The sequence below is a fragment of the Sphaerodactylus townsendi genome, linkage group LG03 (genome assembly GCF_021028975.2).
Source record: "Sphaerodactylus townsendi isolate TG3544 linkage group LG03, MPM_Stown_v2.3, whole genome shotgun sequence".
Taxonomy (NCBI): Eukaryota; Metazoa; Chordata; class Lepidosauria; order Squamata; family Sphaerodactylidae; genus Sphaerodactylus; species Sphaerodactylus townsendi.
Window position 1 is genome coordinate 122,317,858 of NC_059427.1, and position 26,915 is coordinate 122,344,772.

General features: G+C 42.5%; 1 protein-coding gene across 2 annotated transcripts in view; it reads right to left on the bottom strand.

The window, feature by feature from the left end:
• The window catches only part of TMEM104 (transmembrane protein 104), an 83,290-nt gene that overhangs the window by 39,497 nt on the left and 16,878 nt on the right, over positions 1–26,915 (bottom strand). The window contains exons 5-10 of one of the 2 annotated variants that reach the window (XM_048491797.1): positions 25,908–25,989; positions 25,501–25,600; positions 24,462–24,497; positions 23,745–23,825; positions 17,587–17,686; positions 16,583–16,688 (exon numbers count right to left, since the gene is read on the bottom strand). In XM_048491797.1, coding sequence (XP_048347754.1) covers positions 16,583–16,688; positions 17,587–17,686; positions 23,745–23,825; positions 24,462–24,497; positions 25,501–25,600; positions 25,908–25,989 — 505 coding nt within the window. The remainder of the gene's footprint in view (positions 1–16,582; positions 16,689–17,586; positions 17,687–23,744; positions 23,826–24,461; positions 24,498–25,500; positions 25,601–25,907; positions 25,990–26,915) is intronic. The other variant, XM_048491798.1, reaches the window with a different exon arrangement.

Here is a 26,915-nt window from a genome sequence, read left to right on the forward strand (position 1 = left end):
TATGTGACTTCTAACATGCAGCTCCCCTCAGTACAAATTCTGATTTTAAGCAAAAGCACCAGATGGTTCTTCACTGGAATTATAATCTAAGTGCCCTTCAGTTTACGATACAAAGCACACAAAACAGAAGATAGGATCTGTTTGAGCAGCTCTCTCAAAACACCATTAAAATGCTTAAATAATAAAAACTTAAGAACTGTGATAGCTGTTATGATGTGACATCTAAAAAATTAGCATGGTAAATGGTTACTGCACCTTAATTAAAATGAGGGGGGGGGAGAATAAGGGGGAGAGAAAAGAGGGGGGGGATAAAATGAGGGGGGGGGAGAGAGGGGAGAGAATAAAAAGGGGAATTAATTGTGCCCCAAAACAATTTTTTGCTCTTTCTGCCCCAATCTCCCTGATCGTTGAACTGTAAATAAGTCATCATGGAGAAGAAGTTTTAACTAGAATGTCTTATTTGTTGATTATTCATTTATGGTTCAGCAAAGACCACAACTTAAATTCCAGCCTGCCTCTGAGCCTTTTGGAGAAAAAACAACAACTCCTCATCAGAGATGCATGGGACACACTGTATGCTCATGCTGAAATAGTCTAATTTTCCCTCCTTGAACCTTGTTCACTTCATAGGCCTAACAATGGAAATTCAACAGGAATAGTGTTCATTGATATTAATATTAATATGTTCGACACTTAGCCATACATGGTGAACACAGAGCATTACGTCAACTCTTGGAATTTTTAAACTCAAATGTGGAACATCTTAATCAATCCTTCAAACAGGAATAACTTCAAAGCAATCTATTAAAACATTTTAAAACAACATAAGGTCAGGGGGACGTTATCTATGTGATTGAGATGCATTCCCAATTCCGCCTAACCAATTAAGGTAAACAAATCAATGCTGCTTTAGAGATATATGTAACCAGCCTGCTATATATGAAACCACTGCCATCTGTGCATTCTTTCCTTGATATTTACTTTATGGCTTCACACACTTTATAGACAGCTAAGCTTCCCCTGGTATCTTGGTCCCATGAGAAAAGAATTATGTCTGTTATCTCATGGGGGCAGGAAGCCTGGTGGCTCTCTCTTACTATTTCCCGCCAACCTTGGGGCACCTCAGCTCCAAATACTGTTTTTCACAAATTCTTGGGAAAACAGGAGGGTGGGGGTTCAGTGCGGAATAAAGGGTACTGCGAATGCCAGCTTCGTCAGAACTGGCTTTGCCAAGTGTGGTGCCTTCTGGTTTCATTAGAATGCTGTATTGTTATTGGTTTTAATTATATTATTAACTGTTATATTGTGTTGTGCACTGCCCTGAGCCCTCTGGGGGCGGGCGGCTAATAAATATAAAGTATAAATAAAATATAAATAAATAAATACATCTTCAATAAATGCTACTGATCAATACTTCAGAATCCATTTATTAGCCTAAGGTTCCAAGACACAGCAACTAGCCTGTTTCTTCTCTTAAACTGTTCTCTAGACTTCGAGCAACACAAATCTTTACGCATTCACTGGGAAGGAAGGGGGAGGCTGCTGAGGCAAAATCTTTCAGGCCATGAACGGCTCTGTATCCTGGACTTCTACTTTTTCTACTAAACGTTTTTCAAGCAGCCAAGACCTGTCTACAGATTCAACAGACTGAGATGGCAGAATCTTGGATGCAGCTGGGGACAGAATCATATTTTTAATATTCTCCCATATTAAACCCCCTTATTTAAAAAAAAAAAACACTTATGACCAAAGAGAAAGCCTAGTTCTTTATAAGTTGTGTTAGTTTTCCTTTTAACAGGAATTATTTGGAATTGTTTGAAAATTGTAATCCTTCCTTCCCCTATAGTCAGAAGTATAGCATTCTATCACCTCAGCACTCTGTCATTTCACTCCACTGCATGTGGAGATCTGGCCCAACAATTAATGGCTCAAGGATTACAAATTGCTTTGCTCCCTCAAAGTTGAGAGATGTTCTCACTAGATTAGTATTATGACCAAGGTATGAATTGCTGCTGTCTGGAATGTCAACTTTGCCATAGATTAAAAGTCTTCAATCTTGAGCTTTATCAAACCAGAACATTTTAACAATAATTATACTCAGAAGGTTTCAACCCAATTTTCCCCCCTGTTGAATTAAAAAAGATTACAAGATTTTTCAAGAAGTTTGTTGACACAAGAATTGTGGATCTTAGCACCCACAGACACAGAACAATAGCCAAAAGTCAGCAGCAGCAATAAGATTTTGTTGTTTAATTCTTCACTGCCGGACTATTTATGGGGAGGTATCTTGTAATCACTTCAGTACTTCCTTGACTTCCAGTCTTTACAGTTCTATATCTTAAAACTGCATCAAAAGAGAGGAAGTCAGAAAGCCACAGCTGCCTGGGAGCTATGGAGCAATTCGCTGAGTTGGGTTGCATCTCCCTCCCTCGCCCGCCTTGGAGGTGCTGGCTCTATCTGGCTTTCGTATGGGGCTTTCTAGCTCCCCTGCCCCTGTTGGGATGGGTACCTTCTCCCAGAGGCCCTTCACTCCTTCAGCCTTCCCCCACCTCCCCCCAAAGAACAGACTGCCCAGTACAGGCCAGTCGGTTTGACATCTGTTCCTGGTAAATTAGTAGAATCTATCATTAAAGATAAAATTATAAAACATGTAGAAAAGCAAGACCTGCTGAGAAAGAGTCAGCATGGCTTTTGCAGAGGTAAATCCTGTCTTACAAACTTACTAGAGTTCTTTGAGGGTGTAAACAGGCATGTGGACAGGGGTGAACCAGTGGACATTGTCTACTTGGATTTCCAAAAGGCTTTTGACAAAGTTCCTCACCAGAGACTGTTGAGAAAACTCAGCAATGAAGGAATAAGAGGGGAAGTCCTCCTTTGGATTAAAAACTGGTTGAGAAACAGGAAACAAAGAGTGGGTGTAAATGGGAAGTTCTCACAATGGAGAGATGTAGGGAGTGGTGTCCCCCAAGGATCCGTTTTGGGACCAGTGCTCTTTAACCTATTCATAAATGACCTGGAAGTAGGGGTGGGTAGCGTGGTGGCCAAGTTTGCAGATGATACCAAATTATGTAGGGTGGTGAGAACCACAAAGGATTGCGAAGAGCTCCAAGCGGACCTTGATAAATTAGGTGAGTGGGCTCAGAAATGGCAAATGCAGTTCAATGTAGCTAAATGTAAAGTGATGCACATAGGGGCAAAAAATCCAAACTTCACATACACGCTACAGGGGTCAGTGCTATCAGTCACAGACCAGGAGAGGGATTTAGGTGTCTTAGTTGATAGTTCCATGGGAATGTCAACTCAATGCATGACAGCTGTAAAAAAGGCAAACTCTATGCTGGGGATCATTAGAAAAGGAATTGATAATAAAACTGCAAAGATTGTCATGCCCTTAAATAAAGCAGTGGTGCGACCGCACTTGGAGTACTGTGTCCAGTTCTGGTCGCCTAATCTCAAAAACGATATTGAGGAGATAGAAAAAGTGCAGAGAAGGGCAACAAGGATGATTGAGGGACTGGAGCACCTTCCCTATGAGGAGAGGCTGCAGCGTTTGGGACTCCTTAGTTTGGAGAGGAGGCGGCTGAGGGGGGATATGATTGAAGTCTACAAAATTATGCATGGGGTAGAAAATGTTGACAAAGAGAATTTTTTCTCTCTTTCTCACAATACTAGAACCAGGGGGCATTCATTGAAAATGCTGGGGGGAAGAATTAGGACTAATAAAAGGAAACACTTCTTCACGCAACGTGTGATTGGTGTTTGGAATATGCTGCCACTGGTGGTGGTGATGGCTACTAACCTGGATAGCTTTAAAAGGGGCTTGGACAGATTTATGGAGGAGAAGTCGATTTATGGCTACCAATCTTGATCCTCCTTGATCTGAGATTGCAAATGCCTTAACAGACCAGGTGATCGGGAGCAACAGCCGCAGAAGTCCATGCGTTTACATCCTACATGTGAGCTCCCAAAGGCACCTGGTGGGCCACTGCGAGTAGCAGAGAGCTGGACTAGATGGACTTTGGTCTGATCCAGCTGGCTTGTTCTTATGTTCTTATGTTCTTAGGATGGGCGGGTCTCCAGTGTTGCTACCTGTCACAGCCTGCCCTTGCTCCCACCCTTGCCAACTTCCAGTCGGAGCAGAGGCATCCCAAGCACTTGTGGCAGCATGCCTTGGTTGACCTGCTCCCTTCGTGCTGCGCTCGGGTAGGCTCCTGCTCCCTGCTGCAAGACCTCATGTTGCCCGGCAACCCTCCTGGACATTGCCCAGCCACCTGCTGTCTCCCACTGGTCTTCCAGAGATAAGTACTCGCCCCAGTCAGAGTTATACTGTATTAATGAGATCTGCATGCTAGACACCACATTATACAATTAAATGGATGCAGGTTCCAATATTCACAGCAGCCTCAGATTTCCAAACTCAGAGTTCTCAGAGTTGACAACTCTGAACTAAGTAACATCCAAAGAAATCAACCTCCCAGAATTATGGTTTGGATAAATGATTCAATGAGTTGTGGCACTTACCACATTATAAATTCTAAGGAAAAGAACACATTCAAAAATACAAAGAACAGATATAGCACTGAACAAACCTCTCATGGAAGACCAACATTATCAAGATGCATCCTCATAATACTTTAAATAGTCAGTCACTTCTATGTGCTTCAAATTATATTCTGATGTACTGATCAGCACTGTCCTTTCTAATAGGTGTTGGAAGCATTAAAGGCCACAAGTCAGTATAAAGTTAAGGCAACTTAAGCCTCTTTATTTCAATGGGTTTAAGTGCACACACTCAAGTTGTGCTTAAGTAAATATTTCTTGTATTTTCAACAATCGGTGTTTTAACTTGCTATAATACAACAGCTATCATCCTTTTCTTTGTCTAATTGTTTATGTAACTCCACTCCACTACCAGTCAAATAAAAAAAAAGGTATTGGTTTATTTTGTGGGAACATGCGCCTATCCTATAAAATAATTTGAGAAGAAAATACATAATGAAAAACAATTATCAAAGAAAACCATTTAAAAATGTTTATGCTACTGAGTACAGTGATTTGGAATATAGCTATACATTTTAACAAGTTTTTAACCAACCTATGTAACCCCTTGACACAAGAAGCTCCCTCAGCTGTATTCCTTCATGGCATTCTCTGAAAGTGCAGTTTTTAAAAATTTCTGAAAATGCAGCCTTCCGCTGAAACAGTTAGATCTCCCTGCTTAGATCTCCCTGCGCACACCTGTCACATAGAGTCTGAACTCCCCGCTGGAGAGTTCTGAAAATCTTTAGAGTACCAGACCTGCAATAGTAAGTATCTAGCAGTCTTCATTTTTAAGAAACCCTTTTACTCTTGGGTGCAAAGCCTATGAAGCAGAGCAACTGGACCTAGGTGAAAACTACTTCAGATGCAGGGGAAATGAACTGTGAATTCTTTAACTTTAAAAGCTGCGTTCAGCCTGAAAGACTCCCATCCAATTGCCATATGGAAAGGCTACTTTTTGTGCATGTCAGAAGGGCAAGACAGATACCAGTTACACCCCAGGGCCATTTTTTTTACACTAAAGCTTAGACAAAAGGCCATGTTACAAGTTCCAACAAGATGGTCCCTCTCATTTCCACTACAGGCAAGCCACATCTTTTCAGAAATACTTGACAGGAATGTATATAATTAAAAATATATGCAGTAAACACTGTCCATTTGATACAATCATGGCTTCTTTGACACATAAGTACAAACCCGTTATTCTCTCATACAGGATTAAATAACTGGTATATAACTTGAGCTCTGCCTTATCAGAAGGGAAATTTTCATTTAATCTCTAAGGTTTGCTCTCTCCAGATCAAAGTGCTCTGGGAGGAGTATGCATTTGCTCAGAGCCAGATGGAATAGCTGCAATAAAGACCGTCTCTCTGGGAAAGCTTCATTCAACTAGCCTTGCCCTCTGCACAAGGGCCACTGGGGTTAAATAGTGATAATAGCCATGCCAATTAGCATTAACATAGAAGGAAGGCAGACTGCCATCAGGGACGTACAGCGCAATCCTAAGCAGGTCTACTCAGAATCCTACTCTGGTCTATTCAGTGTGGCTTACTCCCAGGAAACTGTTCTTAGGATTCCAACGTTAGATAATAATGTTAAAACTGAATGAAAGAAATGTTATGAGGATTTAACTAGGTCAGATGCAAGAAGATATACAGTGTTTGCACTTACCTGTAACTGTAGTTCATTGAGTAGGTTCCTGCGCAGGCACACATTGGATCTGTGCAAGTGCGCAGACCAGCCACAGTAAAATAGAAAGCTTTTGGGTGCTAGCTAACTGACTAGAAATGCACTCATTCCTCCTCCCTCATGCCAAAGGTGGGAAATCGGTTCGCTTAAGGTCACATGACAAGAGGGAAGGATTGCACTTTCCCTCAGTCTTTCCACAGCCGCCATGGCCGAACTCCACAAAGAAAGCGACTCAAAGTGGGGTTGGAGGGAGGAATGTGTGGCTACACTGGAACCCACTCAATGCACTACAGTTACAAGTGCAACACAGTACTTCATTTTCATGGGTTCCCTGTGCAGGCCCGCATTGGGAGAGTGGTAAGCTTCGCCACTCTCAAGGTGGGTGTGAGGCAGTGTATTTGAATAACGCTTGCAACACCGCTCTCCGAACAGCTGCATCGTTCCTTGAATCAACATCCATCATGTAGCGCTTAATGAATGTTGATGGGGAAGACCAAGTGGCAGCTTTGCAGAGATCGAGAATGCTGGCACTGGCACCCCAAGCAGCAGAAGCAGCCTGTGGTCTAGTGGAATGAGAATGCACCCTAAGGGACAGGTGACCTTAGCAAGATCATATGCTTTCATAATAGCCTCGGTAAGCCATTTTGACAATGTTTGTTTAAAAACCTTCTGACCTTTATGAGGACAACTAAAGCAAATAAATTGTTGTATTTATGAAATGCAGTGGTCCTGTCTATATCGAATGAGAGAGCCGTGAGGACATCCAAAGTGTGCATGGTGCAAAGAGGGCAAGAGTGCATCCAAAGAGACCTCCGCAGGAGAGGAGGGAAGAAGGAGGAGGAGGAGTTTGGATTTATATCCTCCCTTTCTCTCCTGTAGGAGACTCAAAGGGGCTTACAATCTCCTTGCCCTTCCCCCCCTCACAACAAACACCCTGTGAGGTGGGTGGGGCTGAGAGAGCTCCGAAGAACTGTGACTAGCCCAAGGTCACCCAGCTGGCGTTTGTGGGAGTGCACAGGCTAATCTGAATTCCCCAGATAAGCCTCCACAGCTCAAGCGGCAGAGCTGGGAATCAAACCCGGTTCCTCCAGATTAGAATGCACCTGCTCTCAACCACTGCACCACTGTGGAAGGAAGATAAGAAGCAACTGAGGGGCTATTCCCCCTACTAAGAGCTGACTATCTCTTCCTCCTAGCTTCTCACCAAGTACTACTCAGAGCAAGCAAGAACGAGGCAGATGCATCTGTTTGACTCTGGACCAGTGCTTTGATGCTGTGTTTAGGAGGCTAAGGCAGAACAAACTGAATCCAGAGTTGGTGCTGGTTGGGAAGGATGATGTTTTTCGAGGGACTGAATACACTTACAGTGGATGGCACTGAACTAGCTTGTGAAGGGAAGGTGGAGGGCTTGGGAGTGCATATGCACCTAGCCTTGCTGTTTGAAAAACAGGTTGGCACAATGGCCAAGAGTGCACTGTGTCAGCTGCATTTAGTTTCCTAACTCTCTCCTCTCCTAATCAGTCATACCATGCATTAGTAAACTTGTGGTTGGATTACTATCATGCTCTCTATGTTGCCCCCCCCCCCCCTTGAAGACAACTTGGAAACTGCAGCTGGTTGAGAATACGGGAGCCTGGTTGTTGTCAGAGGCTAAGGGGAACACATCTCACCCACCTTAAACCAGCGACACTTGCTGTTAGTTTGTTTCCAAGTTCAACTCAAAGTGCTAGTTATTATTTTAGAGCCCTTCATAATCTGGGACCCACATATCTAAAGGACAGTCTTTCCCCATATGCTCCTGTACGCCAGTTGCTCTCCTCACATTGCCATCTGTTAGCCCCCCCCACCGACCAGCACACACTTAATGTAGTCCACCTGGCATCAATTGGACTCTGCGTCTTTTCTGTTGAAGCTTTCACTGGGCGACTGGGCTCCCTGTGCCAAATCTACAAATGTTTAAGAGGCACAGCAGGAGCTTGTAACTGCTTCATTTGTACCCTGCCTTTCTATCCAGTGGGGACCAGAGAGGGCTGACATCGTTTTTCTTTCCTCCATTTTATCCTCCCAGCAATCTTGTGACATAGATTAGGCTGAAAGAGCGTGGCTGGCCCCAGGTCACCCGGCAAGCTTCCATAGCACAAGCAGGGATTCAAGCCTGGGTCCCCTTGATGCTAGTTCAAGACTCTTAACCACTGTATGACACTACCTCTTTTGCCTCTTTTGGGGTTTTTAGTGAAGTTTAGACAAGCATAGAGGATTCTTTGAGGATTTGTTTTGTACATTTTAAATTGTGTTTTACAAGCTGCCTGACAAAGCAAGGTATAAATAAATCGGGTGGGATGGGAGGGGATGGGAGGGGATGGATGGATGGATGGATGGATGGATGGATGGATGGATGGATGGATGGATAGATGGATAGATTAGGACTATCAGCATAGAATGACTGTTTTCACCAAATGCTTGTTCCACAATATATACTGAAAATGAGCAGCATCAACATCTATTTCTAGTGCCATTATATGCATGGCAAATATCAGATACCACCCAGTGACAGCAGGATATATCCCTACGAAAGATGCGGCGAATCTGCTGGATGCAGCCTGCATGGGCATGAAAGCTTCATTCAGATAGCACCGAGTGGAGACACAGAAGACCATAAAAACGTATACTGGTACCCAGCAAGCCATGCATTTCAGATTTGGTGTGTTCTGGTTACATTCTGAACCTAAAGCGATCTGATGGGCCCAGGATTACCTTCTACTTCCTCAGTATTTTAATAAATGTTCTACTTCCTCAGCAAAGTTCTGTTTCCTCAGTATTCTAATAAATGTGAGGCTGAGGTGACATTGTCTCTTTCTAAAGAGAATTGGTAAATGCTGGTGAGCACTCATTTTATTCACTGCACTAGCATGCTTCCAACTGGGATAATCTCCATTAAACCATCTGTGTTCCTGTCTTCGCTCAGCCTGCACATGCTGGGCTCCCTGTAGCATCTGCAAACCTGTAAACACGGATATCAGGCCCCTGTCCTGATTAGCTAATAAGCCCCCAGTCCAGACCCTAATAGAACAGATGCACCAGACCGCCTCAAACAGAATAAAGCTATGCTGGGGAAAGCACCTTCTGCAATTCCTTCTTCTGCAATTATCTTCCCTATCTTGGGAGCTTCAGCCATTTCCTGGCTATGCCCTGAAGGAAGGAGACGGGCAGAATGGAAGTGAAACTTCTTCGGGAGAGAGCAGAGGTGATGTTTGCAATTATTGAGCGACACCTGGAATCAGACCCCTTGAATGGCTATCTGTTGCCACAATTAAAAATAATTTCACGAGCGTTTCAGTCTCTTCCAGCAACCTAAAAGCTATAATCCGTTGCTAATCAACCACAAGACTAAGAACATATGGAATTAGTGAAGAGCGGTATGCTGAATGTTAAATGCAGTCCACATATACCTGAGATTACATTTTGGAAACAGATGCATTGTAACAAGATAGCAGAGCAAACCGCTACGAGTTGCATCTAACAAACTGCTCAAAAATAATTGTCTCATACCGCTTTGGATTCAGAAATCTAACTAGAACAGCCATTAAGAAACATCTACTACGTTTATTTACTTATTTACTTCATTTTGCTTCATTTACTTTCTACCCAATGGGGACTTGTTCTTACCTTGTCTCAGTCTTCTCCATTTATGTTTTTGTGTTAATATTCCAGATGCAACTGGGTTCAGGAAGCATTCAAAATGAGCACAGGATAGTTGAGAGTAAGAAGGTGAGAGTATTATTAATCAGAAATTGATTGATATTGCTTATTTAAAATACGTGCAGCCTGCACTTCCATTTCCCTCAGTAAGAAGCCAAAATGATAGGCATGTATCTATTCATGGCAGCTCTTCCAAACAAAAGCTCAGAGCAGCTAGCACCACCACTACAAATCAAACAATGTTTGACTTTTAAGAATCCACCCACAAAGCCCATCATCTCACTACGTAACATACAATGTTCAACTTAGTGCCATTCACCCAGCACTCAGATGTCCAAAGAGCCACCGACAGCAGCATCCAAGTAGCTATCAACAAAAGACCTGCTAGAATTCCCAGGTCTTATATGCCGTACTGAAGGACGAGAGATTCAGAATGTGCTGGATTTCTATAAGAATACTGTTTCCATAACATCCACAGAAGTGGCGGAGCGCTATGTGGGCGGGGTGTGTTGTGCACCGGGCGCATGCCTGGGAAAATCACCCCCAGCCCCTCCCCCTTTCCCCGCGCCTCCCGTAGCCCCCCCCCCCACGGCACACACACCCCTGTCCCCCTTCCCACACTTACCTACGTTCCTCTTCTATTTCTAGTACTTTTTGAGGCTGAAAAAAACGGCCTATTTACAGTTCAGGCTAAAAACTGCCTGATGAACTACAGTTCCCAGGAGACCTTGGAGCTCACAAGGTCTCCTGGGAAGTATAGTTCATCAGGCAGTTTTTTCCCTGAACTGTGAAGAGGCCGCTTTTTTCAGCCTCAAAAAGTATTAGAAATAGAAAAGGAACATAGGTAAGTGTGGGAAGCGGGGCGGGGGGCACCACGGGGGGCGGAAAAAACACAGTGCGCACTGGGCGCAGTTTGGCCCAGCTACGCCTCTGATCCACAGAGAACTCTGAGGTTAATCACACTAACAGGTGAACAAGGATAGATAAAAGAATTTGATTGAGAGACTGACGTGTTCAAGTCTACAACTGGAGAGGCAGACCCTAAGGTAGGTGGACATGTCCCTAGGTCGTCACAATATTCAAAGGTAACAACCAACACTCTGAATTCAACCCAGGAACGCCTCGGAAGCCTTGCAATTTCTTCAACATTGTGGATATAGGCTCAAACTTGCCCGTTCAAGAAAGCAGAAAAGCAGCTGCATTTTGTACCACCTGCAGTTTGAGACATTTTCAAGGGCAGACCATGTAGAGCAATCAGTTGTGGCATTGTAGCATGGATCAATGTGGCCAGATCAGCAGAATTCAGAGGGCGGAATGGTTCCATAATGTCAGGAAGCAACAGTTTACGCTGGTTTCTTCAAGAATTACTGAGGATCCAAGAGTACTCCAAAGTTTTCTACCTGCTGTGACAAAGCCTATTTTAAACCATCTAAGATAGGAAGATAAATTCCCAACAGAACATCTCCTCCAAACAGTGTCGTCAGGGTTGCCAGGCCAAGTAGAACAGCCACCATTGCTGGCATATCCTGTTTTTGGGTTACAAAATAAACACTAATAATGCATGTATCTTAACTTCAAAACCCGTCTGCCTTTCCAAAATAATGAACACAGAATTGATCATAAAATTATATTGGGGGGAGGGGAGAGAAGATTAATTTGAGCATTAACAACATGGTTTTCCATTACCTGCTTATTTTGCAAGAGGGTACTTTCAAAGGTGATTTACAAGGGAAATGAGATAACACCGAAATTTCGGCAGGACGAAGGTTAATGTAAGCCCAGTAGACTGTGTGCAGACAATGCAGATACACTTAGATGTTTTGGAGTCTGCAGAGCCATATTAAAAATGCTGCACAGGCAGGCAACTCATCAGAGAGCAGCTTAATCTACCTAAATATTCTCATTACGTAGACGGCATTCTACTTCTATTCATGAAGCAAAGGAACAGAGAATGTTTCCAAAGGACTTTTGGGACATTAAATCATGAAATAAAGTTTTATGTCAGCCGCTATCTCCTCCCCTTTCCCAGCCCCAAGATGCCACGTTTAAAAATTATTATTGCAATGGAGAGGAAGAAAGAAAGAAAAACATGAAGACAGGAAGGTTTTTCCAAGCAACTGTTAATGAAAGGGCCTATTTAACCCAGCACTGTGATTGTCACAATTAAACAAAAAAAGAACTAGACAGAAAAAGAAAGAACTGGGGGAAAATATGCAAATACTTTTTAAATTGTTACCAGTTGTACAGTCATAAATAAATGTGGGAAATTATGTGAATGAATTAAATTTTTTTATCACAATTGGTAAAAGCCCAAAAGTTTCATGTTTCATATTCTTGAGAGAGAATTTGCTTATAAATCAAAGTATTACAAAGAATTCAAATATTACTGTTTCTGTACCATTTTAAAGGCACAGGGGCAGGGGCAGTTTCAGGTTTTGAGGGCCCAGGGCAGGCAATGCCTGAAGTCCTCCACCTGCCCATCACCAACCCTCCCCCCACCCGCGAACTCTTCCCACCCCCAACTGTGTGCCTCCCACCTACTCCCTCTGCCTATGCTCAGCTGGTCTGCATCACCTGTACACACTTTCCCCCACTTAACTAGTTGGTGAGAGCTGCTGCAGTGGCAATCAGACACACCTCCTCTGTGCATCACATGAGTTTCCCCAGTGATGCTGGGCATCTGTGAGCATGGGTGACAGAGCAATTCAAGAAAACAGATGGGGAAGGGCATGTAGGCCCCACCAAGAATCCCACCAAGAGCCCTGGGTCCTGGCAGCTCCCTCACCTCAGGGTATGCTGACGCAGGTCCTGCATCGTATCCACTCTCTCTCTGACCAACATTCTAACCATACCTGCTAAGAATTCCCTTTGTGCCCAACAGGTCATCCAAGTAATATCAGGTTGCAAATCTTCATTCCCCCCCCCCCACATGAGAACTAGCTTGCTGTTGAGGCCCTATTTTAGCCACGTGGAGTGCTCCAATATTATCAAAAGAAGAAAAAAAGTGGGGAAATCCTATAGATTATGAAATAAGTTCTTTGCCTTCGGGAAACCAAGAACGTGGCCTAAAGGACCAAGATGATTCCGTGCAAAAGTCCAGAACTTTCACAAAGTTATATATGCACAAAAACAACAGAAATCAATGTAGAACTTTAGAGGATTGCAACAGAGTTCAAGGCCCCTTTCATATATTCTTATGGATCTCAACAGCCCCGATTCAGATGGTTATGCAGCAAGCTCTGTGGGTTCAGTTGACTTCCAAGTTCCCTCTTCTTAAAGGCAACTGTTCATCCCACTAAAAAGGGTGCTCCCCCCAAAAAAGCTCGTGTGAAACTTCATAAGAAGAGGAGCAACTGTCAAAAAAATAGAAACTATTTCATGCATTTCAATGGGATTCCTAGTTTTGCAGTCAAATTCTTTACAAATTTAAGTGACATCCTCTGCTTGAGAAAACAGTACTACCAATGTATTGTTGAAGGCTTTCACGGCCGGAATCACTTGGGTGCTGTGTGGTTTCCGGGCTGTATGGTCGTGTTCTAGCAGCATTCTCTCCTGACGTTTAGCCTGCATCTGTGGCTGGCATCTTCACCTGTGGCTGGCATCTTCCCTCTGAAGATGCCAGCCACAGATGCAGGCGAAACGTCAGGAGAGAATGCTGCTAGAACACGGCCATACAGCCCGGAAACCACACAGCACCCAAGTACTACCAATGCTACAGCAAGGTAGGGTGGGGTAGCTGCCCCAGAACCTGGCAATCCTAAGGTTTCACCAGTATGGTGCAGCTGCTACAAGCATTTGCTGATTGCTGATGTGTGAAGTCCTCTTCCTAACTGGGGCATCAGCTTGAAGTATGTCCACACCCTCACTTAACTATGTCTGAGGGACTGAATGCTCTGTGAATGTAGCCACCAGGCCTTCAGAGCAGCAGCAAGGCCTGGTGGACAGATTTAAGCAGCTCTCGGTAACGCAAGGCAATGGCCACACTATGACCCTAGCCTAGCCAGTGGTGGGATTCAAATAATTTAGCCACCAATTCCGGTGGTGGGACTCAAATAATTTAACAACTGGTTGTTTACAAGAACCATTTTAACAACCGGTTCTGCCAAAGTGGTGTGAACCTGCTGAATCCCACCACTGACCGCCTAGTCCCAAGTTAGGCTACTTACCCAGGTTGTAATTACTCACATCACTACCTACCAAAAGGTCAGATCTGACATTCCATTCTGTGTATGATACTGAACATACTGAATTATTTCCACAGTGTATTACAAGTGTTAATATTTTTACTGAAGTTTCATGGGACCAGTACAGGTAGGACTGGGTATGCAAACTTTCGAAACAACATATTTGCTTGGTGCACATGCAAAAGGTGTGTGAGCTCAATAATGTGCCTCTTCTAGGTTCCAAAAATCTTAACTAGCAGCAATAGCAGTTCTACCTGCCTCTGGAGCCTAGAGACAGGATAAAAATTTTCTAGTTAAACTTTGCCACTGATTATTACTAATACAACTGCAACTACTATTCAAGACCAATAAGAAAATTTTAGCAATTTTTAACTGAATATGCACAATTTAGTCTCTTGTCTCTATCTTTCAGCTCCCAGGACTTCTGCCAAAGTCCTCCGTTGCCTTCTCCTTCTCAGTTCTGAACCTATCCCACCTTCAAGTTCACTGCAGCAGACGCCTGCCTGGCTGGAGGCTCACTCATGCTCAGTGGTAACAGTTTTAACAAATCAAATATTCAGGTTCAAGGGGCATCCAGCATTCAAACAAATACAGGATCCCTTCTTCTACATGTTGTGAAAAGTTAACACTGCAAAGATTTTTTTAAAACTAGTAACAATAGAATTGCTTCAAGACAAGACAGATTAAGGCTCATCAAAATAGTTTCCGCATACTTTTTCAACTGCTAAATGCATGTAGAGGATTGTTGTATTAGACGCTATACACAAAATATGGAAACGATCTTCTGACTGTAGGGCACTGCTAAAGTTAGCAACAAAAACAGGACTGAAACTCTGAACAAGTCACAGCACAGAGAATTAATACTGCTACAGACCAGCCATGATAAAACTGCCTTCAACTAATAATAATGTGTAAAAAGTCAAGCAAAGACAATAGTATCACGTAATTTTCCCATTCAGAGAAGCAAATCTAATACTTCCCCATAGCTGCTGGGTTTTTATATATATAAAAAATCTGTGGCTAATGACAATTATCTTTATGAGTTATAAGTGCAATATCTGGGATATTCAGGCAGTAATTAATGCCTGCCTGCCCTTCCAGATGAATTCCTTCTGGTGAGCCAAAGAGTTATTGAAATTCAGTCAGGAATTCTTCAGTCATGTAGAAATGTGGAAGAAACAGGCCTTGATGCAGTTTAATAAAACAATAATATTTCTTTTAAATAATTAACCAGGCTGTGACATTTGGTAATATTCCTGAGGCCTAGCTCTCGCTTCAGCATTATTACTAAAAAACAATAACAAATACTCAGGGAAATGGTCCAATTTGCACCCCCACCCCCCCTTTCCGCAAAGGTGAGCAATCTCAAATGAAAACTGGATACTGCTCCAGGTAATTTCTCGACCCTGCCGCTCAATTTTGTTTACCTTCAACAGCAAGATTTATTTTTCATCTTTGATTTTTGTTCTGGAGTTCTCTACTTGGTTTTAATATTTGGGGGGATCATCTTTCCCATTTCTTACCCAGAATCTTTTGCTCTGGAACGGAATCTTGTAACAGTACAGACATCTATGACTGTTTCTCACATGGATGCTCCAGAGCACTCAGTTGGAATGCAAACATACATGTCACAGGAAATCCTAATACTCCCAGGAATGCTAGTGAAACAAGGGCAATAGGGACAAACAACTTTTTTAAGGGGTGGGAAGCAACTGGTTGGAAACCTGCCAAACGTACAAGGTGCAGCCTTATTTAAACAGTTGAAGTATTCAACACAAAAGTCACTTCAGCACACAGACACTGCTGATAACAAGGCAACAATGAAGGCAGCTAAATCTCAAGGTACATAGTAATATAAACATCCATGGCTTTATGAGACACTCGTGACTTCACCTAACACTGAAATGTAGCTATCAGTGGCTCAGCCCCCAAAAAGCTGATTATTGCAACACTCAGGAAGAACGGCCCAACAGAAAGAAAAGAGAAAAGGCTATCAGTACGTAATGAAACAAAATGGATAAGTAATCATGACACCCTATCTCCATGTGTACTTTGAATCTACTCCAAGCAAACGATCAAACTACCCAGTGAGGTTGGAACAGGAGCAACACTGTCACATTATCTCTGATTCCTCAGTACAGTGGTTCAAGTATTCATTTATAGTTTGGCGGACTACAGATGGCTGTTCAGTATAAATGAATGACCAAGTCAGTCCAAGAATGCTATCCCGAAGAATTGTGAGATTTTTCAAAATCCTCTGCAGTCGGTGGGTTTAAGAAGGGCATAACTTTGCTTAGAATAGCTCTTGGTGTGTCCAGCTAAATCATTTGATTCTCTAATTTCGGGCAAAAGCTGGAGGAGGGGAAGGAAAGGGAACAGAGGCAGAATTACTTACCATAAGGGCAGAGTGTGTAAGGATCACTTTAGAAACAGCTGCTCAGAAAAAAAATGTCTTAGCTGGGGACACTCACCAAATAAATCCTGTAAGCATCAATCCATCTGATTGGGCCCCAGCACTTGGCTGTATCATTATACTTTGAGCCGTCTTCAACACTGTAGGAATGATTGCCACTCACACTGGTGATGAGGAGAACAAAAGCAGGCCATAATTAATCCACCACTAGAAAGTAAGAGCCTCTTCTAAATCACCCCTAACACAGAGATGAAAGGCTCATGGAGAAAGACAGGTGTGCAAAACACACCAAGCGTCATCATATCCTTCTGGAAAACTGCTTAAGGGGTTATGAAGAAACATGTTCTTTGAGTTTGACACAATTAAATAGTAGCAAATAACAGAACTTTCAATAAAAATCTGGGCGTTTGGACTGTCACCAAATCACAAACGTATAACTTGATGAACTGCTTGATTTAATTGATTAAATCTGGATTTATGTGAGAAAACAATTCAATAGAAAAGGTTTGCTTTGTTTTTACACAATGTCCACACGTATTAGATTAGAAAAGTGGTTCTCAACCTTCCAAATGCCGCGACCCTTCAATACAGTCCCTCATGCTGTGGTGACCCTCAACCCTAACATTTATCCATTTTACAGATGGAGAACACTGATGCAGAGAGTTTCAGGCGACCCCTGTGAAAGGGTCGTTCAACCCCCAAAGGGGTTGTGACCCACAGGTTGAGAACCGCTGGATTAGAACTTGTCTTGGAAGAGGTACTCTCTCCTGTGTGGGGCAGAAGGTGGAAGTTTTTTCTAGGTGGTACCTGTTTTTCATATTTTATAAATAATTGTAGTATTTTTTAAGAAGTCTAGTGTTAATTGATATAACTGATTGAAAAAAAAAACACTACATCCCTATAAGAATAAGGCAGTCCTGAATGTCTATTAGTAAGCATTCAAGAGAATACTACTGAAATGCAGCTCACCTTAAATGCAGTTCAGTTACCCTGCCCACCAATATTGTAGCGACAGACTGATGTTATAAAAAAACAAAACCCTGCAATTGAAAGCACACTCACCAGGTCACCTGCATAAGAGAAACTGGGACCGCAGCTGCATAGATTGCCAGATCACCATAGAGGTAGATGATTATGCAGAAATAGAACAAGTTGACCCCCACTGTAAAGAAAGAAAAAGCAGGTTTGAGCTAAATCAATCTATTGCTGCCCTGTTCCCTTTACAAACCAAGGCTCATAGTGCAACCTTTGGGATATTTTACATCTTTCTTTTTCCGTCTTGTTCGGATGAATGATGCCTTGAACTTTTCTAACCAAAGATTCCAAATCCAAAACATTACATGGAATAGACTGGTCCATAAACAACACAGTTTTGCTTCACTGTAAAAGATCTATTGGCATACCCAAACTGCAGATAATTGTCCATACTGTTTCAAACAATTCAAAAGCTGTGTTATTAACTACTACAAATTTTGTAGGTGCCCCCTGCCGACCACCCCTGCAGAGTAGGCCGCCTTGGTCTCAAAGGAGCTCGGCTACCCTTTTGGAACAAACAGGACACGACTCTGGCTTCAGTTAATAAGCTCTTTACTTGTGCCAGGGAATTAACAGAACTCCTGCAAGCTTGAGCCCCTGCACCACACCAGCCTCCTCCCTCTTTCCCTGCCTCCCTCTTATCCCTCAGGAGGTTCCCTCCCTCCTGGGAGTTCCCTGCTCCAACTTCCTAGTGGCTGGCAAGCTGTCTGTCTTGCCTTGCCAGCCTGAGACTGGCTCTTCAGCCTTCCTGGCCCTCTTCCTTGATTGCAGCCTAGCTAAGGCTGTGCTGTTCCTGATTTCTGCTGGCTTCCTGGAGGTCCCTGCTTATTGTGGAAACTCATGGGGTGGGGCTGTTGGTTGTGGGGTGCTCCAGGGTCCCTGGGTGGGCATTTGTGACAAGGGGAGGGGTGGAACAGATTGCTGGGTGTTGGGAGGCAGCCTCGTCCCTGTACAAACTTGAGTTGTTTCTCTAGAGTTGTTTCTAGGTTTTACAGTTGAAAAGAATGTGTGATGCACAACTGACCAGTTTGCATTAGTCACATCTGAACTGCACCAACCTTACTTTATGAAAACATTTATTTCTCAGCTTTTCTCTTGGTTCAAAGCAGCTCAGAATAATAGTTATGACATTCTCAGCTAAAACCAAAGGTAAAATAGTAAACCCCAAATCACTCCCCCCCCCCCAAAAAAAGATGACTATGATTTAAACCTCCCCAGAAGCCTTGGCAATCAGGCAGTTCTTGCAGCAGCTTCTGAAAATCTTCAGGGAGGAAATCCCCCTCCCCCTTTCAGGATGCCCATTTCATAGCCACGACGGAAAAGGCATGGCTCAGGTTGTTGCCATGCAAGCCACCTGAAGTGGCTGCATAGCCAACAGATGACTGTCACTGACACCCAGGACTATACACAGGACTGTCACTGACACAGGACTTCCTACACAGGAAGGAAGCAAATATGTGGGCCCCAGGTTGTAAAGGGCTTTAAAGTTCATAACCAGAACCTTCAACTGAACTAAGAAACAGACTAGAAGCCATTATAGCTATTTCAAAATGGGCAACATATGTTCCCAGCAGCTAGTCCCTGACAAGAAGAAGAAGAGTTTGGATTTATAGCCTGCCTTTCTCTCCTGCAAGGAGACTCAAAGGGGCTTACGAACTCCTTTCCCTTCCCCTCTCCACAACAAGACACCTTGTGAGGTAGGTGGGGCTGAGAGAGTGCTGGAGAACTGTGACTAGCCCGAGGTCACCCAGCAGGAATGTAGGAGGGGGAAACACATCTGGTTCACCAGATAAGCCTCTGCCACTCAGGTGGAGGACTGGGGAATCAAACCTGGTTCTCCCGATTAGAATCCACCTGCTCTTAACCATTATACCACGCTGGCTCTCTAATGAGAGACCAAGAAACTGTGAAGAAAGAGAGGACTTCCGTGGGGTTTTTTAAAGGACTTGCCTCAATGGAAAAAAATCCTCCCTCCTGTTGACCATCACAAATAAGAATTCTCAGTGTAAAATTACCCTTACTGAACATTTTAGATGAAGTCCTGTATTATAGCACTATAACACTGGTGGCATCTAGACTCCTGAGAATCCCATCTTACTGATTTTTTAAAAACTGTATAGTTCTCGTTATTTTATTTATTATTGTGGAAATGAGCTCCACGCCGATTAAAACAGTTGCCTTGAAAAGTCTTTGGGACTAGACTTGGATTATGGCCAGGATGAGGCATACAGAGCATTTTGAGTCTCCACTTACATCCAAATTCTCTTGCTCCTTCCTCCTTCTAGCCAGTGTGTCATGAAGCCTCCTTCCTTTCAGTGATTTCACATTTATTAATTTAGGGCGATGTATTCTTTGTTTACCTGTCTCCAGAGAGGTACTGAAGCAGCATGAGTAGGTTGCACTGGCCTCTTGCTGCTTGTTGAAGCCTAACTACATCATGTTTTATTTTTGTTACATTTTTTCCGGGATCTGTATAGTCCATATATACTCACAAGTTCCTTGCTGGGAATTCAGTTACCAGATGTTTGGGAACCAATTCAGATTGGGATGGCAGTGCACAAGGAGAAATAACTTCAGCCTCCCCCTCCTCCTGAGTTGGCTCTAGGAACACTATTTACCCCATTGTGGGCTCCACATGCATTGAAAGGGTACATGAAAGTTTCCCCGCCAGGGCAAATAGCCCTCTGCTGGAACTGTTCTGCAAAAGGGGGAAGTCATAAACATCTACACTATGCATTTCTATTCTGAATCTACACCACACCCCTGGACCTAAACCCCCATTGACAAGTTGGAAGCACATATCTGACTGACAGTGATTATGCTGGACCTGCCTCACCCTGGCCATAATCCAAGTCTAGTCCCAAAGACTTTTCAAGGCAACTGTTTTAATCGGTGTGGAGCTCATTTCCACAATAATAAATAAAATAACGAGAACTATACAGTTTTTTAAAAAACAGTGAGATGGGATTCTCAGGAGCCTAGATGCCACCAGTGTTATAGTGCTATAATACAGGACTTCATCTAAAATGTTCAGTAAGGGTAATTTTACACTGAGAATTCTTATTTGTGATGGTCAACAGGAGGGAGGATTTTTTTCCATTGAGGCAAGTCCTTTAAAAAACCCCACGGAAGTCCTCTCTTTCTTCACAGTTTCTTGGTCTCTCATTAGAGAGCCAGCGTGGTATAGTGGTTAAGAGCAGGTGGATTCTAATCGGGAGAACCAGGTTTGATTCCCCAGTCCTCCACCTGAGTAACAGAGGCTTATCTGGTGAACCAGATGTGTTTCCCCGCTCCTACATTCCTGCTGGGTGACCTCGGGTTAGTCACAGTTCTTCAGCACTCTCTCAGTCCCACCTACCTCACAAGGTGTCTTGTTGTGGGGAGAGGAAGGGAAAAGTGCTTGTAAGCCACCTTGAGTCTCCTTACAGGAGAGAAAGGTGGGATATAAATCCAAACTCTTCTTTTTCTTCTTTACTAAAACTCTGAAATGTATGGATGAAAGTCTCAGATGAAGTTGCCTGATATGAAATCGGGCCACTGGTCTACTAAAGTCTGTATTGCCTACTAGAACTGGCCACAGCTCTCCAGGGTCTCAGGTAGAAGAGGACTTTTACATCACCTACTCATCAGATAATTTTAGCTGTAGATGACAAGGACTGAACCTGGGACCTTCTACATCCCAAGCAGATGCTCTACAGCTAAGCCACAGACACCCTTCTAGCAAATGCTTTAACAAGTCACACCTCAATGAGTTTGGTTTCCACAAATGAAAGGAGTTGATGCCCAACCCATTACATACAAATGGGCAAACTGAGGGATGAACTGCAGATGTGCACATTTAGGGACAGTCAATTGTTATTCACAGTTAATATGAATATACCAAGAAGGCATAGTGTTCAGGTAATTAGAAATTTCTCCGACAGGGGCTTGAATCGTGCAACTACGGCAGATCAGAGCTCTATTACTCATTTGGTTATAAAATAAATATCTAGGGAGGAAATGAAGCTGCTGTTGGAAGTACAGATCCCATCACTTCCTTTCAGTCTTTGGGCTGCAGAAATGACTGTGCTTTGACCACAGCAGTCCAAAGCATCTGATTCACGGGCAGAGTTTGGTTAAGTCTAAGATCAGCTTTCTATTTTAAGGCCCCTTGTTCTTGGGAATTTGCAACTTCAGCTTTTCAGCCAGTCTTGCTGTTCTTCTGTAAGAACATCTTAGTTCCCTTCTTTGTTGCTTGTTCAGGACAGGCTGATCTTCACTTACAGCAGAGGATTTCACATGAGGGCATGGCTTGCCAACCTCCATACTCTCCTCCTACAGACAGACGTTAGTGTCAGTTCTGCTTTATAAACTGCCTTCGACCCTCACTGATCAATACTTTCATTATAGGACACAACACAGGAAGATCAATTACTTCCTGCAAGGAAGGTACATGATGTATGTGCTTAGAATTCATTATTACAATAAATGACTCCCAGATCCCCAATAAAGAGCACCCAGTTCTCTTTCAGGCTAGGGATCCTCCACAGGAAATGGCAAATGCCCTCACAATTAAGGCTACAAAGCTGCTCCTTACAGAAAGAAGTCGAGTCAGAAGCAGAAGATTTACCCACAGCTTAACATCTAGGATTATAGATCTAAGCCATGTCAGATTGTTAAAACCATCAAGGAAACAAGTTCAAAATACAGCAAATACAAGGATTTTGCTTTTTAGCAGCCCAATAACTCTCAGCACAATCTATAAACAGAGATCCAATTGTCCTTCGTCAAAATTTGAAATGCTGAAAGTACTATGCTCTGAGCCTACTGTGTAAATCTTTGTCTCTGAAAGAAAACTGGTCAGGTATGTACAATGTTGACATTCAAACTGAGCTGGCACAGTTACACTCTGTTATGACGAGCCTGGCTGCAAAATGTTGCAAAAGGGATGCTATGAAGGTCAAATGGTGCAAAATAAAGTACACACAAGTGGTAGGTGTGAGAAAGATGTGATATGAGGTTAGATAGAGTTTTCTGTACAAATTTCATGGCCAACTTCACCAACCACGTTACCATTTTGTGTGACACTTGAAAAAACATCAGCAGTTCTACGAACCTAGAATCCAACCTCCCCTACTCCAGACAAACTACTTACCATCCCTTCAATACCAGAGTGAATAGAGTAGAAACAGACAATACAAGTAGGATGCCCAATTGGTAAAAACAAATCTGGAATGAAAGCAATCAGGACCAGCCTAGCTGGTTATTATGCATGTCATTCAAATCTGCATAAAGTTACCTGACTGTTAGACTACCGTATTCTATTTTGACTACAGATTCAGTAGTGGTAACAAAAAAGGGAGTAAAACAGCAAGTAAGAGGTTTAAATCCTTGTATAGGTTCAACACAAACTGCTTCACATGGCTTTCATTGTCTTTACAACTTCTGTAGATATCAAATGCACATTTTAAAAGTTTCTCAAGCGCATAAAGCTGCAAAAGAAACTGAAGCAAAATCTCTGGAGGTGAAAGTCCATATTGACAACTTATGCCTGTGGAAGTATGAAACACACATGGTCTTTTCAGAATTCTCCAGCGCTAAAGTGTCACTTCATATATCAAATAGCAAAATCCTGCTTGGTCATCCTTGACTCAGAGGAGGTTTTTTTTACAGACTTTTCAAATCTCCTTCCCCAATTACCAAACACTTAGTAATATGTTAAGCCAGTCAGCATCCAAGGTTCCTTGGCCTGAATTTCTTCTGTATGTGACATGAGCACCCTCTACTGGATGACATTATCCATAACAGCAATTAAAATAAGACAGCATAATGTTTTCCATATGGACCGGTCTGACTTGAACCTCTAACAGGTCACTTGGGCCTTAAGCATTTTAATAAGGCATTGTTCAGCAGTAGACTATTCCAGACAGCTGACTGCCCAAAACAGGAGTTTTAATTCATGTAATTCCTCCCAAAGGGAAGCCTCATCAAAAGAGAAGATTTACTTGCATTTTGATTTGAACCGTGTCATATTTTCAACCTTTTCTTAATTGCCAAGAGCACGAACACTGCAATCCTATGCAGAGTCCCACCAGTCTAACTGCAACGTATAAAGAGTTTTCAGCACTGATAACCAAGTAAATTAAAGAAAAGCAACACAATAACCCACCAAGAAGCAGCATCTTCAGGGGTCAGAGGTAAATTACCTTTGTTAAAAAACATGGAGGCCATCTGACCCATCTCTATCCTTTCCGTGATTTCAAAAATATTGGGTGCTCCTCGCCTCTCTGCAGGTTAGAAAAAAGATTTTTCAACTTAATGCCTAATAAAGGTCTTTGAACTTGAACTTGATTTTTCAATTTTTTTTCCAAATGTTTCAAGGTAATACAGATACTCTGTTCAAGCTATAATCATAACCAATTCTTTCTCTACACTTTCCAGTATTTTAAACAATCCATTGAACTGATTGCCCATGGCAGCTATTACCTGTGGGGAAATAACACTCCACCCCTAGAACCTGAGTAACAATTTACAACTTTGCAGGCAAATGTCAGATTGGCACCTTCTGACTGCTCACATATTAACTAAAACCACCTCAACAGACTGTTCTGCAATCTTTTCCTTGTGTAGCCAAGTGGGCAGGATTTCGATCCATACATGTTGATGGAATTAGCCAAGAGAATACAGACCATTTCCTGGGGCCATACAAGCTGCATTCATTAGTGAAGGCTGCAAAGATCTGGCTGGCAATTTTAGGAGAGGTCTAATAGTCTATCTAGTGGAAACTCTGTCCTTTGCAGGGATGGGGTGGATGAGGAGAGTCAGACCTTCAGGAATAAAGTCAGCAAGAAACGTGGTGGAGAAACAAATAAATGAATAGAGCCTGAACAGAAGTCTAGAAATTTTAAAATTATTCTGCCTACCTCTTGCTCCACCATCAGAGAGGGCATGTTTTAGACCTAGGGTAAGAGGATGCATGCATTATTCATTTCTGTTTTCCTTTGCTCAGATGTTGTCAGTAAATTGTTGTGGAGCTAAATGTTTTTTTTTTCTTTTTATAAACACTGACTGCTTATACAAGTAACTACATTTTTGTTTCTGAAATGTGTATTATGGTGGTCTGCCCTACATACATGGAAGCTTAATTCAGCCCATGCTTAGAAAGGTAGAAAGAGAAGATGGGGGGACACCTGTGTGTGAATCTGAATTATTCTAAATAACTGAGATTTTTATGGTTCCTCTACATTTATGATGGTTTAGGGGAAAATGACAATCCTTCATTTGAAGAAAATTATCTTGAGAGACAGAAATACAGTGCCTGAAATTACTAATAAATATATTTTTAAAATATATATACATTTTGTACTCTGACTTCCAAACAATTTTCAAGGCAGCTTACAACAAATTAAAACAATACGGTATCTTTCTCCTTCCACCTGTCATCCCAGTACAACTGGTTGTTACAGCTGGGGTCTTTCTAGCAGGACAGATGGAAGCACTCTGTATCAGCTCCATGTATGGCAGATGAGTGGGGCTAGACTGGTCTATCCTTGGAATAGTTTAAATGTACGTGTGAGGCGTGTGGGCAAGGAACGTTTGTGGGCTATTCTGGAGGCTCCTTTGCAGGACTGTGCACGGTTAACTGCAGCAGAAGTTCCAAGATGAGTACTGATGCTGCGATAACATGTTTCTGTGCCGGTAAGACTCCTTGGAAACAGAAATAAGCTTCCTTGGCTTGCCATCTTAATAAACTAGATTTGGGTCACAAACATAACAGCAGAACTCTCAGGAAATCTTCAAGATGCATATCTACTTACTTACTATTTAAAGCAGAAGAGTCTCAGAAAGAGCAGAAGAGCCTCATAAATTCATTTGTTCTCTTCTAATCGAAGAGTGGCACTCAAGCAAGCGGGGAAAGTATTTTCAATATCATAACTGAATTAGCAGCAACTAGATACTTACGAACAGAAAGGATCGGTCGCGTCTCTGATCGCTCATAGCTATCTGGGAGGAGAACATCACTGTCGGAAACTCCCGATGAAGAATCTTCATCATCATCTTCCTAGAACAGCAAGAAATTAGCATAACTGTCCAAAATATATGGCATTCTGACAAGAAATAGGAAGTTTGTATGTGTTTTTTAATGTGTTTGAAAGTAGTTTTTATGTGTTTGAAAAGAAACCAGTCCTCCCCACGTTTCACCTTTTACTATGCTCAAAAGTTCCAGCACTGTGAAAAAAGACTGACATTCCCTATGAGGCAAATGTTGCAGGTGGGTTTTTCAGAGGTATGAACATGTATTTTACAGAGTAGATGTTACAAACGAGATGACAGAACAATGGGACTTGGAGTCAAGTCGCCACACAAACCTTGTGCTTTTCCATCCTCTTCCAACGAAGTTGAGCATTTGCAGCAGCCATGGCCTCCATTACAAAGGTTGTGGTCATGTAGCTGGTGGGAAAATGAAGGTTACCAGTTACTTGAAGATAATATGAGTAAGCTGCCATGTCCCACCTTTGCCCCAAACTATACTTCCCTTGCACTACTTCAGCAAAACAGAAGGAGAGATGCCCAAGGTCAGAGCTACTCTTGTATGCCATTTTCATTCATTTTTATGGGGCATCTGTTCTGTGAGAATTCCAACAGGAATTGTGCTGCATGTGTCTGTTACTCAAGATAGAGAAGTTTGACTGCTGACAGAAAAGCTGCAACTAATTTCCATGAGAAACAGAATTAGCCTGTTTCCCAGATATTTTACTCTGACCTACATCATGCTTTCCAGCCCCACAGCAATTAAACTTTATTAATCATCAAATGTCAAGGAAGAATATTTTACAATAAAAAGCAACAACATTTTCAGTGCCTGCAGGGGATCTAGATTCTCGTGGCAGAAAGTGCAACTGAAGAACATTATCAAAGTCACATCCAGATCACTTGAATACATAAATGTACTAAAAATTTATGTCTAATGTGCTAGGCTAAGAAAGATGGGCCACTTTAAGATTTCAAAAATGAAGGACTGTAAACTTTTAGCAAGACCTGCCAGTTAGGGGGCTAGGAATAGCTGACCCCTTCAGAGGTCTCCACTCCCCATCACAATCTGCTATGCTGACCTTACAGATGAATTGTCATTATCCCAGTTAAAGGATTCTTTCTCTCATTTTTACCAGAACTTAAAAAAATCAATCTTATTTAAACCTCAAAAATGGCTTCTTTCTGTTTCGCCTACTAAACTCATTTATCATGTTTGAATGAGAAATTAGTTTTGCTAGGATTAGAGAATGGCAGCTCCTTCCAGAGGCCTGGGTAATGATTTCCCTGGTGTCCTCTTACTGCATTTGACATTCTCCAGAGGGTATTAGGCAACCAGAAGTGCA